General features: G+C 43.0%; 1 protein-coding gene across 1 annotated transcript; it reads right to left on the bottom strand.

The window, feature by feature from the left end:
* Positions 1-3,666: 3,666 nt before the first annotated feature.
* LOC128439832 (uncharacterized) lies at positions 3,667-12,144 on the bottom strand. Its single transcript, XM_053422294.1, has 4 exons — positions 12,014-12,144; positions 10,484-10,874; positions 6,809-7,014; positions 3,667-4,792 (listed from the first exon to the last, which is right to left on the bottom strand). The coding sequence occupies exons 2-4, from the start codon at positions 10,860-10,862 to the stop codon at positions 4,697-4,699; spliced, it is 681 nt and encodes a 226-aa protein (XP_053278269.1). The 5' UTR covers positions 10,863-10,874; positions 12,014-12,144; the 3' UTR covers positions 3,667-4,696.
* Between the last annotated feature and the right edge of the window lie 1,157 nt (positions 12,145-13,301).

Genomic DNA, 13,301 nt, shown 5'->3' with positions numbered 1-13,301 from the left:
GAGACAGATGTGATGTTAAAAGCTTTTTTAAATTAAGAACAAATTAATTTCTGTTATTTAAAATAAAAGTCAAACATATAATGAAAAAAGTTAGTTAAACTTATGTAGCTCCACTGTCTGTTTGTTTGTTGGTTTGTTTGTTCTCAAGCAAGATAATGACAAACTCGCTGGTTGATCCCCAATGTGTTAGTTTGGTGCCAAGAAAGAAACCATTACATTTGACCGAAGGGCAGTTTCAACTTTATAATCGATTTCTTTAATATTGTCTGTGTTGTATTTTACATTTCCACTGATTTCCAAGAAAATAATTTGTGGGTGTAAATTAATTTATGGAACTTTGGAGGAGGAGGCCACTTCACGCCATTAAGGCTCTGTGGTGGTTTTGGCTGCTGCTGCAGAATTAGACAGTGAAGGTGGGAACACAGGGAATAAAAGGCCAGTCTGCCTGAAGGGTGATACACATAATATATCCACCAGTAACACAGGTGTGTGTTTCTGGTGTTGTGGTGTTTGCTGCTGATTGAGGACTTCAGCTGCTGAGCTCTGAATGAAAGCAGACCAGCACCGAGAGCCACTGCTCTTTTCCAAGGATTTTGGAAGAAGAAGATTAATTATGGAACGTCCCTTTAAGCTCATTCTGACCCTTTAATTAAACCTACACTATTATCTGCCAACACACATTCAATACACTCTCAGTGCAACTCAGGACTGCTGCTGACTCCACTTCATCTCTTTCTCTGCATCCCTCGCTCCTCTTTCTTCTCATCCTCCTCTTTCCTTCATGTCTTCTCTCTCGTCCTCAAACTCACACACGCTTGTTTAAATCCTAGCCTAGTGCCCCTGCTGCGTTGGCACTATCTCTCTTTTCGGCCGCAACTTGCTCCACCATTACCAAGTGTCTGTTGTTGCAGCAAATCAGGTCACCAGAGTTTACGCTCAGGGCTGCGTGATTGGTTCACACTGCAGAGGAGTTTAAGTGAGGACATCTACTCCCAATGCTATCTGCTGTAAGAGACAAGTGTGTGTGTGTGTGTGTGTGTGTGTGTGTGTGTGTGTGTGTGTGTGTGTGTGTGTGTGTGTGTGTGTGTGTGTGTGTCGGCTCACCATGTTTCTTAGGTGATTTATGTTCCCCTGTTTATCATGTAAAGTTCATTAGGGGTGGGGCTAACAGCTATGTTAATGAATTTGCCTGTTACTGTCTTCAATAGTTAGTTTTATTTAACCACAAGTGTAAAAGCTGGAGACAATTTGTGACAAAAGAGGTTCATGACCCAACAGAGTTGCAATGACTCTAGTGATACAATATATAGCAATAAATAAATGATTTATTAGCTTGAAAAGTCTTTTCCATAGAAAAGTATATTTCTCTCTTTTTTCAGCATCAGCTGCAGAAACCTTGATGCATTATGAGAAGAATACTTTCTGATTATAATATGCATGTTTTGACCATTTACTTAAATAATATTGTCAATAAGGAAAAGCAAATTGAAAATATATCATCCCACAGTGATGTGAATACTTAACATATTTTTTACCTGCAGAACTGAGTAACTGTAAAATCAGCCTCTAACAGCAGAAGCATGTTTGTTTTTGTTATTTTGCAGACGGCAGCTGAACAGACTTTTCAAATATCAATTATTAAGGTTTCAGGGAGATGTAAGTTTATAAGTGTTTAACTAGAAGATCAATCATCAGCCTGATAATCTGATTATAATCAGGACGCATGGAAATATGTTTTGGTTTGATGCATAAAGTTTCATGTGTCATTCTGTGTTTTCAGAGGTTGGTTCAGCAGATTTTCAGTAGAATGAATTCCACTTGTCAGTTCAACTATTATACAATTTATCATTTGAGGGTCGTGGGGGGCCTGAGCTGATCCTGGCTGACATTGGGCGAGAGGTGGGCTTCACTCAGGACACGTTCAGCCTTCAGATGAACAACTGGTATTGAGGTAGGGAATCTCCTGGTCTACTGGTTCCTGTAGTCATGGAAATGACAGGAAGTGTATGAAATTGTTTTGTGTTGTTTATGTGTTTTGTGTTTTCAACGATCCTGAATGAATGAAGCACTAACACGGTATCCTCTGGTGTTTAAGAGCATCACAACATGTCCTGATGTCAGTATTTTGCCACATGCCCTGCACCAGACAGTCATGTTGACCATCACTGTAAACAGCTGCTGTGCATGTGTGATTATGTGAGTGTGTTAGCAGCCGGGTCCCGACCCTCTGTTAATCCCTGGTGCTCTCCAGATGTGATGGAGACCACAGCTGGATCCGTCCCTCCACTGACAAGCATGGCCAGGGGGCTGTTGCTCCGCCCCCACAGCCACCAACATCTGTAAACATCTGCTCCAACCACAGTTCAGTTAAGTGTTGCTGTTCTCGTGTGTCCCGGCTGAGCTGCGTCTCAAGAAGAGATCACTAGTGTAAAGAGGTGAAAACTGAAGGAGCAGGCTGAACACTGGGTCAACACAAAAGATAAAAATATCACAACTTTAATAATAAACACATAGCGATGATAATGACACGAACCAGGTGAATATATTTCTCCTTAACTTTATTGTATAAAAAAAGAAAAAATGTAAAAAAATTCATGTAGACATTTTACAATAGAAAACAGTTGAAAATCAGCAAAACACAAACTGCATGTGACCGACACTGAGCACCTTGGGGGGGGGGGGGGGGGACCAGGAAGTGCACTCTCGAGAAAAACAACCAGGAGAAGAGCAACTGCAGGTTGAAGTCTTTCCTTTACTTACAGCTGGACTTATGGATATCGAATGAGTTATTAAATCAAACATGTCAAATGTGGCAAAATAAAACCTGATGAAACTCCTTTTTGAAGCATTTTAAGTTTAACAGGTCAAATACTTCGTTAAGTGGGCCCTTTTAGATTAAGCTATATTACTGTGCATTATTTTTAGTAGTAGTAGTATTTGCATGTGCAGTACAAGTCATACTGCCCCTGTCCGAAATCACACAGACCTGCACAGGCTCAGAATTAAATTCACATTAGAAACACCTGGTTGAATTTTCCCTCAGGTGAAGCTGTTTAACAGTCTGAGGCCTCATTTCTTCTTTGTGCTTTGAAGGGAGAGATCTTGTGTTTGTACAACACGTCACTTGCAGTTCTGCGTCCTTCTGTCTGCTGGTAGTACCATTTGAAATCACAATTCCTTAAGCTGATAACATTTGAAATGAAAGTGATATATTGTCTTTCGCTGAGTACACTGACACCTTTAACTCCCAGCTCTGTCGACGCAACGCAAGTACAGCTTAATCCAGAGTTCTGATCAGGAATATAAGAAAAATAAATAATGTAATACATACAAAAATGAAAATCCAAGGAACCAAAACAAAAATCAAGCTACAGAAAGGCTAATTTTCAAAATAAATTACGCTCTTAATATGAGCAATTTACATTTCCTCCCAACTACAAAGAATATAATCACATAACTGAAAGGGGTTATTTTTATAAACATCAAATACTTTTCAACAATCAAAAGATCCAAATCATATAATTTGTTTTAACTCTTGGAAAACAATCTCAAATCCACTGGATTTAAATTCATACTCGCTCTACTGCTGCCAACGGCCACTCAGAGAAACAAAGAGATGTCCAACAAACACTGAACCCTCACTGAGATAAGTACTTTTTTTTAAAGTCCGCCCAAAATGTTCAGATTACTCAGATTCATCGTCCCAAAAAAAGAGTATTTACATACGATCAAGTAACTATAAACACTGTGGACACAGGCGAGTGAAACGCTGCCAACTCCCAACACTGGCAGAATGATTGGTTTGGAGAAATAACAGTGGCAGTTCCCAGTGTGTGTCTGTGTGTGTGTGTGCATAGGGATTAAGCCTTTCTGTCCTGAAATGACCTTAAACCATGCAGAGGCTGGATCATTTGAATGTAATGCAAATGACATTTGAGTCAAGTGACTGAAAACACGCTGATGTCCTGGTGGTGGACACTCGGCCTCAGCTCTGAGCATGAAGGCACTTCGTCTGATGAACTGAAGCGTTTCAGATTGGGAGAGAGATTCACTCTGTGCTTGGCTCCACAGTCAAATAACACCCGACGTCTCCCTGCGATGGAACTACACATTCCAGTTTCACAGTTTGTAAGAATGGGGCCAGAATAACGACACAACAGTAACATGCACACACGAGATGTGGGTCAAATCATGTCTGTGATGAATCTCTGAATTAGTTTTAACTAAATCAAACAAGAGCTTATGAGATCATCAGACTCTATCCAGGTGTTTGACCCAGGTCTGTCGTGTGCGCACACACTGACTCACACACATTCTTGAGTCTCGCCTGCAACATGAACATCGCTCCCCAAACACAGTGAAAACAAATTGATTTTACAAAATATACACGTAGAAAAGTGAGCGTCGGTCCATCAGCTGCAGTCCGAACCAGCAGACTGACTGACGGACGGACCATGGTTCAGACAGACAGGCAGGCTCCAGTGTCCACAGGATGAGAAAACACCTCCAGCTCATTCTCACAACGTCTTTGTTCAAGAACATGTTTGATTTCAGTCTGCGTTGGTCCTCGAGGTTCAAATGAACAACAGTGCAGCAAACAGAACAGATGTTTCTCCTCACGAGCGACGGGCCAGTGTTCGAGTCCTGTACGTAAAAAAGTCCCCATGAGAACCGCTGGTTGCAGGGGACACGCTACCTACGTGAGCCTGTAGAGGGCGCTCAGTGACTGGGTGATGAAGTTGAAGAGTCCTCGGCACACGTCTCTCCAGTCCTGCCAGTGGGGGGCAGCGTGCTGTGAGGGAGAAAAACAAAAAAGTGGTGTTTAATGACTAAACTACTGAATAAACCACATGACATCGACATTAAATCAGTGCTGACCCTGTTGTTCCTGTTGGGATCATAGACTGTGCATGAAGATGGACGACATAACAGTGAAGCCGAAGCATTTCGATCGCCCCCTGGTGGCTGGCTGCAGAGTAGGTCATGTTAGCAGATGGGACATGGACCAGTACATGTTTTCTCATTGATTGTTTCTGTCATTTTCGATTGTTCACACTGATGTATGTTCAAGGTTGACAGATTGACAGCTGAGACTATATCACGATTGGTTGAGCACGTGTATGGGCGGGACCTTGAGGTCATGGCTCCACCCCCTAATCAAAACGGTACAAACTCTGGCTCCAAATGACATCATTGGAAAAGCGATATTTCATTTCTGGATAGTGGGAGGAGGAGACGTGTCGTCCATCTTTATTTACAGTCTATGGTTGAGATGTGTCGATCCCTCAGCACAGCTCAAACAAGAGGAGAAACAAGTGTGTGTCTGTGTTGGGGATGCTACTCTGAACCTCAAGCGCCTGTGGTTAACCCTCCCTCCCTCCCTCCCTCCCTCCCTCCATCCTTGCCTATTTCCTTACAGTCGAATCTCCATCCCTCCTTCTCTCAGTTTCTCACTTGTTCCTTCCCTCGTTCGTTTTGTATCAAGAAAAAAGGGTCCGATTGTGCTTGTTGGTTTGAATCGGTTGTAAACAACACACACGCACGACTTCCCCTCAAAAATACAGTCTGTCCGTCTTTCTCATGTACACACACACAGACACACAAACAAACAAATACACAGGACAGAAGACAGTTCTGTGAAGGCTGCAATCCTAAACAACACTTGTCTGCAAAGGGACTGGTCCACCCTCATGAAGTGTGTGTGTGTGTGTGTGTGTGTGTGTATGTGCGTGTGCGTGTGTGTGAGTATAGTCCATGTCAGAGTGAGAGCGATGGTAGGTGACGTCATCTTTGTTTATGTGCATAAGGCGGGATGGTGAGGGAGAGTGAGCCGTGGGGTGGTGTGTGTGTGTGTGTCTGTGTGGGGGGGTGGGATGGGGTGTGGGGGGAGGGGGGTTGCTGCCAACTCCTCACGCGATCTTCAGCGTAGAGGACGGGAAGGAGGGAAGGAGGGAAGGAGGGAGGGAAGAGATAATAAGAAATGACAACTAATAGAAAATAGACCTCTGCAGAGAAGAACGGCCGTCATGAGTGTCTTTAAAAAACTACAGCACAGTTGTTGATTCTGATGAGAACGGCAAAGAAAAGGCAGAAAGAGCGATGGAGTGGTGTAAAGGAAATAAGAGGAGGGAAGGAAGAAAGGATAAAGACATATGTGCATTCTGCCATTTATGTGGAGAGAGGAGGAGATTGACATTATTTAGTATGAATAAAACTAACAAACAAAACAAACAAAGAAATGAATGAAGGTAGAGAATGAATGACTAACAGATGACATGGATTCACTCTCTCACACATTCAAATATTGATCCGTCTTCAAGACTGTCACACACCCACACTCCTACACACACATCTCACGTGTCTGTCCATGCGAGAACAGAGGATAAGAGTCTGTGTGTGTGTGTGTGTGTGTGTGTGTGTGTGTGTGTGGATGGGTGACAATCCATGTGACTGTGTTGTGTTCAAGGACACAGTAAACATTGTACACACACACATCCACAGTTCAGTCTGGGTGAAGGGCCACCACTGAAAATGACCAGCCTCTGTGCACCACTGCACTACTGTCCTCTGGTCATACTCAGTAGCTCAATGTCTAAACTCCACCTTTGCACATTTGGTTCTCGTTGCACTTCTGACTTTTACAGTTTCTCTCATAATGCAACGTTTATTTTGCTGCTTTCTGGACGTCGGTGGTTAATTGTCTATTTGTGTAACTTCTCTTCTTTTTTATCATAATAACTTTGTTCTTTATTTCAGGTCAGTGTACGTCTTCATATTAATTTCTCTACAACAATGATTTGTGGCTTACCGCTCTGCGGAGGACGGTGGCGTTGTATTGATCCCCGATGGCTCTCAGCTGATTGGCCACTCTCCTGACCTCCAGCTCCTGCTCCGCCTCTCTCCTGGGATCTCTGTGGTACGATGCAGACCAGGATGGGAGCTCGTTCCTGGGCAGCAGGTCAGGCAGAGGCCCCTGCTGGCTGGAAGCCTCCCGGTGTTCCTCTATGTCAGCGTCTGCAGAAGGAAAAATAAGAATTTCTATTATAGAAAATACAAAGTCTATGAATTTCTTCCTCTCCCTCATATTCTTTTTTACCATCGCTCTTCCTCATGCTCTCTTTTGTGTCTCTCTTGAGCAGAAATGCTCATGTATGAAGAGACCGAGGCGCTGCATTGGTTACACAGAGCCTCTGGTTATGCTTAATTGATTCTCAACAAGCAGCGTACATTAATTGCCTCCTTACACAATGTAGACAGTTCAAATTAGGGTTCATGTGTGTGTGGTGTGGGGGGGGGGGGGGGGGGGGGGGGGGGTCCCTGTGCACACATGGTAACAGAGGGCACACTACACAGACCAGGCTGCCAAGCAACAGAGACACAGTTAATGAGCAAACACAACAGACACACACGTCCCAGACGTCCTCAGTCTCACCAGCTTGTGATAAACAGGCTCAAATATTCTGTATTTTGCTCACTTAAAACTGAGGAAGTGACTTTTAACTCTGATGCAAAGAGAAAACCAAAACTAACTATATGGCTGATATTTTATTTATAAATTCCGACAATTAAATTTGACTTTTGACCTTAAAAACAAAGCAAAATAGTGGTTCCCAGTGGGGTTGTTTATTCCTCTGGCCTAATTCACACGCACATTCTCACACACACACACACCCCCACACCCCCACACCCGTACTCACACATACACGTACTCACACATTCCTTAAGGAGTCTGAAGGTTTGACGGTGATTTATTTTCCTCTTCATGGAACTTGGGAGAGTAATCTTTTAATCTGCTTAATAAGTCTGGTATTGAGAGGTACTGAATGTTTCTGTGTTTAAGTTTGTTGTGTGTTTGTGTTGCTGTTTACAGAACAGATACCAGCGTTTTTTATTTTATATCATTACTATGACAGTATTAAGGATTTATTTTATTTTTGATCATTTAAATTTTGGTTATTTTTTTCTCAACTAGTTGAGTTTAAACACTCATGTCATAAATTATATGACATGAAAAGTCATAGTGTCCTTTTGATACCACTTCTCTTTTAGATGAGTAAACCCAGTTCCATGATACACCTTTGGGCCCCAGTTTGGTTTTTCACTTCATACAATACAATCCCAGTTCAACCACTGGCACAGAGACCATCCACTACCCGAGTTGCCACAGAAACTGGCAACCCTGGCAATGACAGCCCTTTGCTGGGAGGATTACGACTGATCCTTAAAGATGCAGGTGACTAGACAGAGAGAGAGAGAGAGAGAGAGAGAGAGAGAGACGGAAAAGAGAGAGAGAGAGAGAGACGGAAAAGAGAGAGCGCCAGGAGAAAAATAACAAACCGGAAAACCCTGGCCTGTTGCCAAGGTAACTGTAAGGCAGCACTCCTGGAGACGTCTCACTGCGATTGGCCGACAGACCGGGGGGGTCGTACTGTGATAGGACAGAATGAAGGAAACAGGGCGGGGCTGGGGATGAACCTGAGGCTGACAAGACGAGAGAGAGAGAGAGAGAGAGAGAGAGAGAGAGAAAGAGAGAGAGAGAGAGACAAGCTGGTTTGGTTGTCGGGTAAATCAGATTAACTATCAAGTTTGTTTGTATTATTTTTCATGATCATTTATATTATTGACACTGACTTATTCTGTGAAATTATTCATTAGTACAGTCCAACTGATTTATCTGTTGGCCAATAAGATTTATAAATATCACAGACATATCAGTATCTGCGTTTAAATTTGCTGACACAGGGTAAACAATGCAGTAAAGATTTAGAGTTATTCATATTAAGGTGGATGGTTAAATTCCAACCTTCACTTCCTTTCCTTTGTCATAATAACATGCATGCATCATGCATCATGTCTGAATGAGAACATTTTGACCACTAAAGACCCAAGAATCTCTATATATGGGATTTATTGCTGAACTGAATGATTTAACAGGATTAAGAGCATAGTTAACTTCCTGACTCCCTCAGTAACTAACTGTCTGAGTGTGTGACGAGCACAGTGACTGATTAACCCCATTAACGAGCTTAATGTCTAACTAACGGACTTTTCACTTAACAAACTTAACTACCTCACAGAATGAGCTCCCTGAGATATCTGTGTCCTGACTCAATGACCTGATTTACTGTTGGTGACAAACTGATTATAAGAGACTGACTTGTTGGCAACACCTGCAAGTTACTCATCATCCTCCACGATCATATTGAGAGGGATCCCTCCATCGGCTCTCTGAGTTTTTATACTCATTATACAGATACAATCGTATTCATTGATTAATCTTTAGTAGTTACAGAGTAATGCTGACTATCCACACCATAATCCTATCGTGTTGTGTTTGTTCTGTAAACACAATATCTACTGTGCGTCCTGCCCTTGTGGCAGAGGGACGCCTCCTCGGCTGCTCCTCCTTTGCTTTAATCTCGATGACAGATGACTAAAACCCTCGAAGCAGATTTATAACATTAAGCTTTATAAATATAAATGTGTCTTGACGTGACTTTGTTGCTGCCGGGCTGAGGCGCTCAGAGCAGGAGGAAGTGATGCTCAGTGATTCTTTACTGCAGCCAGACTACAGAGAACAAGTCTGAACATGTCTGGTGCTCAGCTGACCTGCAGCTGAGAAGAGGAGGAGTAGGAGGAGGGGGAGGGGGAGGAGGAGGAGGGGGAAGGGGAGGGAAATGGTCTGTATACATTACAACAAATCTGTCACTTAACTGTGGTTCCCTGTCAAATGTAAACCGGCCTTTCTTGTAACTGCTGCCACTTGAATTTCCCTTTCTACAGTTTCCAGGGGAAATGCTTTAACTGACTGGATCCATCACCTGGGATTAAAGGTGTTTCCCTCTTCACTGACTGAATAAACACAACACCTCAAATAATTCACATTAGAATCTCCCACTGACTGTGACTGCGTCGGAACAAAACTATGTCAAGTCATGAATCAACAACTCGCACACATTTCGTCACAGGATTAAATCAAACAATAGCAGAAACTATTAAATAAGTTTCCCTTTCAATGAATCTCTCATTTGAGCCGACTGAGTTCTGTGTAGCTTCATGACGCACACGCCTGCTACAACAGAAGAGTCACAGAAGTCACGGCTCATACCTCCGACTCCACCTGGCCTCCATCAGCTCCACCCAAACCGCCGGGCATCATGGAAATACAGCCCTGGACGCAGCACGCAGCACACAACACACAACACACACAGACACACACACCCACACAGACCGATACTCTCCTCTTAACTTCAATGTTTACTAAAGGAACCTGCATCCACTGCTGCTGTGATCCAGTGAATGTGCAGCTGCAGCACTGACCATACATCCAGGTTAAAGGATAATTAATGTGCTCTGATACAGATCTCCCTTCCCTGTAGGTGTGAGCAAGGGGAGGACCAACCCACATGAATGCAACACCTAAATTGTAATGTGTAAGATAAGCACTGTATTGTTTCTGTTGACAAGTGAAGGGATATCTTACCTGACTCCTCTCCTGACAAGGCACAGGGTTTTACAGCTCCTCCATCCCTCTCCTCCCTCCGGTTGCAGAGCTGCAAAGAAGGAGGTGCTGATGATGGCGACAGCGCAGGAAGTTGCTGGTGCATCTGGGGCTGATCAGGAAGCGGGAAGGGCAGATGGAGAGGCTGCAAAGGATGCAGATGGTGGTGTTGGTGGTGGTGGATGAGTATGGCACCAGTACCAGTGCCAGAACCAGTGTTTGTGGTGTTGGTGGTGAGCAGGCTGGGCCAGGTGTGGAGGGCACGAGGCAGCTCCATGCGGCAAATGTTGTGATGTGGAAGAGGGCTGTTTCCTCCTGCTCCGGTTTCCCCCACGCTCTCAATGGTCTCTGCTCGGGCCATTTCACTGTTTGCCTAAAGCGCACATGGAAAACATCCAAGCACATGTGTGAATATATTGTGTGTAAGTGTGCAATAGACGGAGAACACGGCTGCATCAGATAAGTGTCCGACACACATGTTGTGTATGGAGGTTAAAGGATTATAGATTAGGTAGAAGTAGAATATATTTTTAGAATCATTTAATTGCTTGAGTCGTTTTTCAAGATAAATTTATCTCAGGTTGTAACCTGCAGCTCAGCAAAATGTCAATTTTTCAAAAAAATTATTATTACAAAAACAATCAGCAGATCAATTGATAAATAAAATAAGTTCAAACATCTCTTTATTAATATACATGAAACTGGATTTATATCAACACAGATAAAAACACCAAAAGTTAATAATATAAAATAATAGCTGAATTACACTAAAACAAATATGTAAACAACTATAGAAAAATAGTTATTACGTGAATAAAATGGCCTCCGAAACTCTTCAGTCTAATTTTAGCCTCATTGTTTTTACTCCTGTTCAGCTCAGTTTGACCGACCGACCTACATCCGTCCCCCGGCCGCTGGGGGGCAGCAGCGAGTCCGCTTCAGGAACACGAGACTGGTGTTTGTAAACAGCACGAGCAGGCGCGCGCATACACACATATAAGCGCGTGCGTGGCGGAGTCACGAGAGCCTCGGCTACGGAGGAAATTTAACGTAAAGTAGAAACGATGAGTTTCTCGTGGAGAAGAAAACGACTCAGAACAATCAGAGGTGAATCAGTAATAAAGTGATTTTCACCACAAACACGCTTTCTGACATTTTAACAAACATTAGAAAACGAATACAAATAAATAAACACAATCATCACGAGACCTTTGATTTTCTTCTAAACTAAAAGAGCTCGTCGCTTTGGAGCAGACGGTTTCAGATTCAAAGTGAGAAGTGGTTTAATCATCGAGGTGTCGCGCTCCACTGATCGGTTTGTATGATGCTCGATTTATTGTGAGTTTTATTTATCGACGCGTGTTTCTGTTCCTTCTGCATCTTCTTTTTCTGAATGAGACATGTCGGGACCTGTCACACTGAGAAACGAAACACAGAACCAGGTCCAGCTCACAGAGATTCGATCAAACCGGGTTCTGAACCTAGAAAAAAGCTCCAGGAGAGTTTCCTAACCTGTGTGAAACAGGAGATAACATGTGAACCTGGAAGTTTAACGCTCCTCCCGACACCGGGACCACGAAGCGGGCTGACCTCCACGGCCCGGTCTCTATAAGAGTAAGAGTAAGAACCATCCTCACTGGGTGGGTGTGATGCTCCGTGGCTGCAGGTCCGATTCCGATGGTTCGACAGGTGACAGGTGATCGATCACAACATGTTAGAGTCCGCTCGTGCGTTTGGAGGGAAAAAAATCTGTCAGTCCATGTCAGGCCCTTCCGGTTCGGATTGTCTCGGGTGAAAAGTTCGATGTCTGTGTCAGATCGAGTCCATCAGAGGTGGAAGGTGCCGACGAGCTGCTGGAGAGAAGCAGTGAAGAGCATCAGATGCTTCTGGGTTCGTGTTTGAGCTCCGTCTGCCTGCACATCTTTATTTATGGTGTCTGCCAGCGGAACTGCACCTGACATCCGCTGAGGATTTCCACAATAAAAACGCCCACACGAACCCAGAGATTGAGCCACAATGGAAATGTTTCACTTCTTGCCTTTGTATTCACGAGATCTTTACATTTAACAGAAGAAGTAAAGTTTTCAAGAATAATTAACACTGTGAGAAAGTCATACAATGGTTTTAACAGAAGACAGGACATACATAATGCATTCATTTATTAACACAGAGAATTAAAAGTAATTAGGAATATGTACAAGTAAGAGATGATATATAGAAGTAATAATAATAATTACAGTGCAATTACAGATCAGACTTGCTGGACACACCCTATCTTTATTTTAAACTCACTCACTCTTTCATTTAGCTGTTTGCCATCAATGCCACAGATGAGTCAATGTGCATATATTTGCTCAGATTAATAGTTCTGAATGAGATCATATGTTCAAGAATATATTTTAATTTGCGGAAATGTGAAAACAAAAATATGAAACTTGTAATTTATTCACGTCCCAAAAAACAATATACTAACTAGAGGCATATTTAGTCCACTCTCTTCTCAACAGATACTTCTTTATGATTTGTTCCCCATCCACCAGTTCACAGTGAGTTCTATCAACTTCTTTCTTTACTCCCTGGTGATGTAAATCTGTTTCACTCCACTGCCTAGTTGCTTTTATTTTGAAGCCGGAATCACCCTGTTGTCTGGTTAGCTTGACTTATTTAGCCAAACTCCTGCAACAACAAGTGCAGACATGCTCCCTGACAGGATGCTGCTGTCTGTGTCCCTCTCTACAGCTTCCTGTCTGTTACTCATTCTGTCTCTTTTGTTGTTTTTATTTTGTTAAAGATGTAGCAT

The sequence above is a fragment of the Pleuronectes platessa genome, chromosome 5 (genome assembly GCF_947347685.1).
Source record: "Pleuronectes platessa chromosome 5, fPlePla1.1, whole genome shotgun sequence".
In the NCBI taxonomy this organism is placed as follows: Eukaryota; Metazoa; Chordata; class Actinopteri; order Pleuronectiformes; family Pleuronectidae; genus Pleuronectes; species Pleuronectes platessa.
This window is presented reverse-complemented; position numbering and strand designations above follow the sequence as displayed.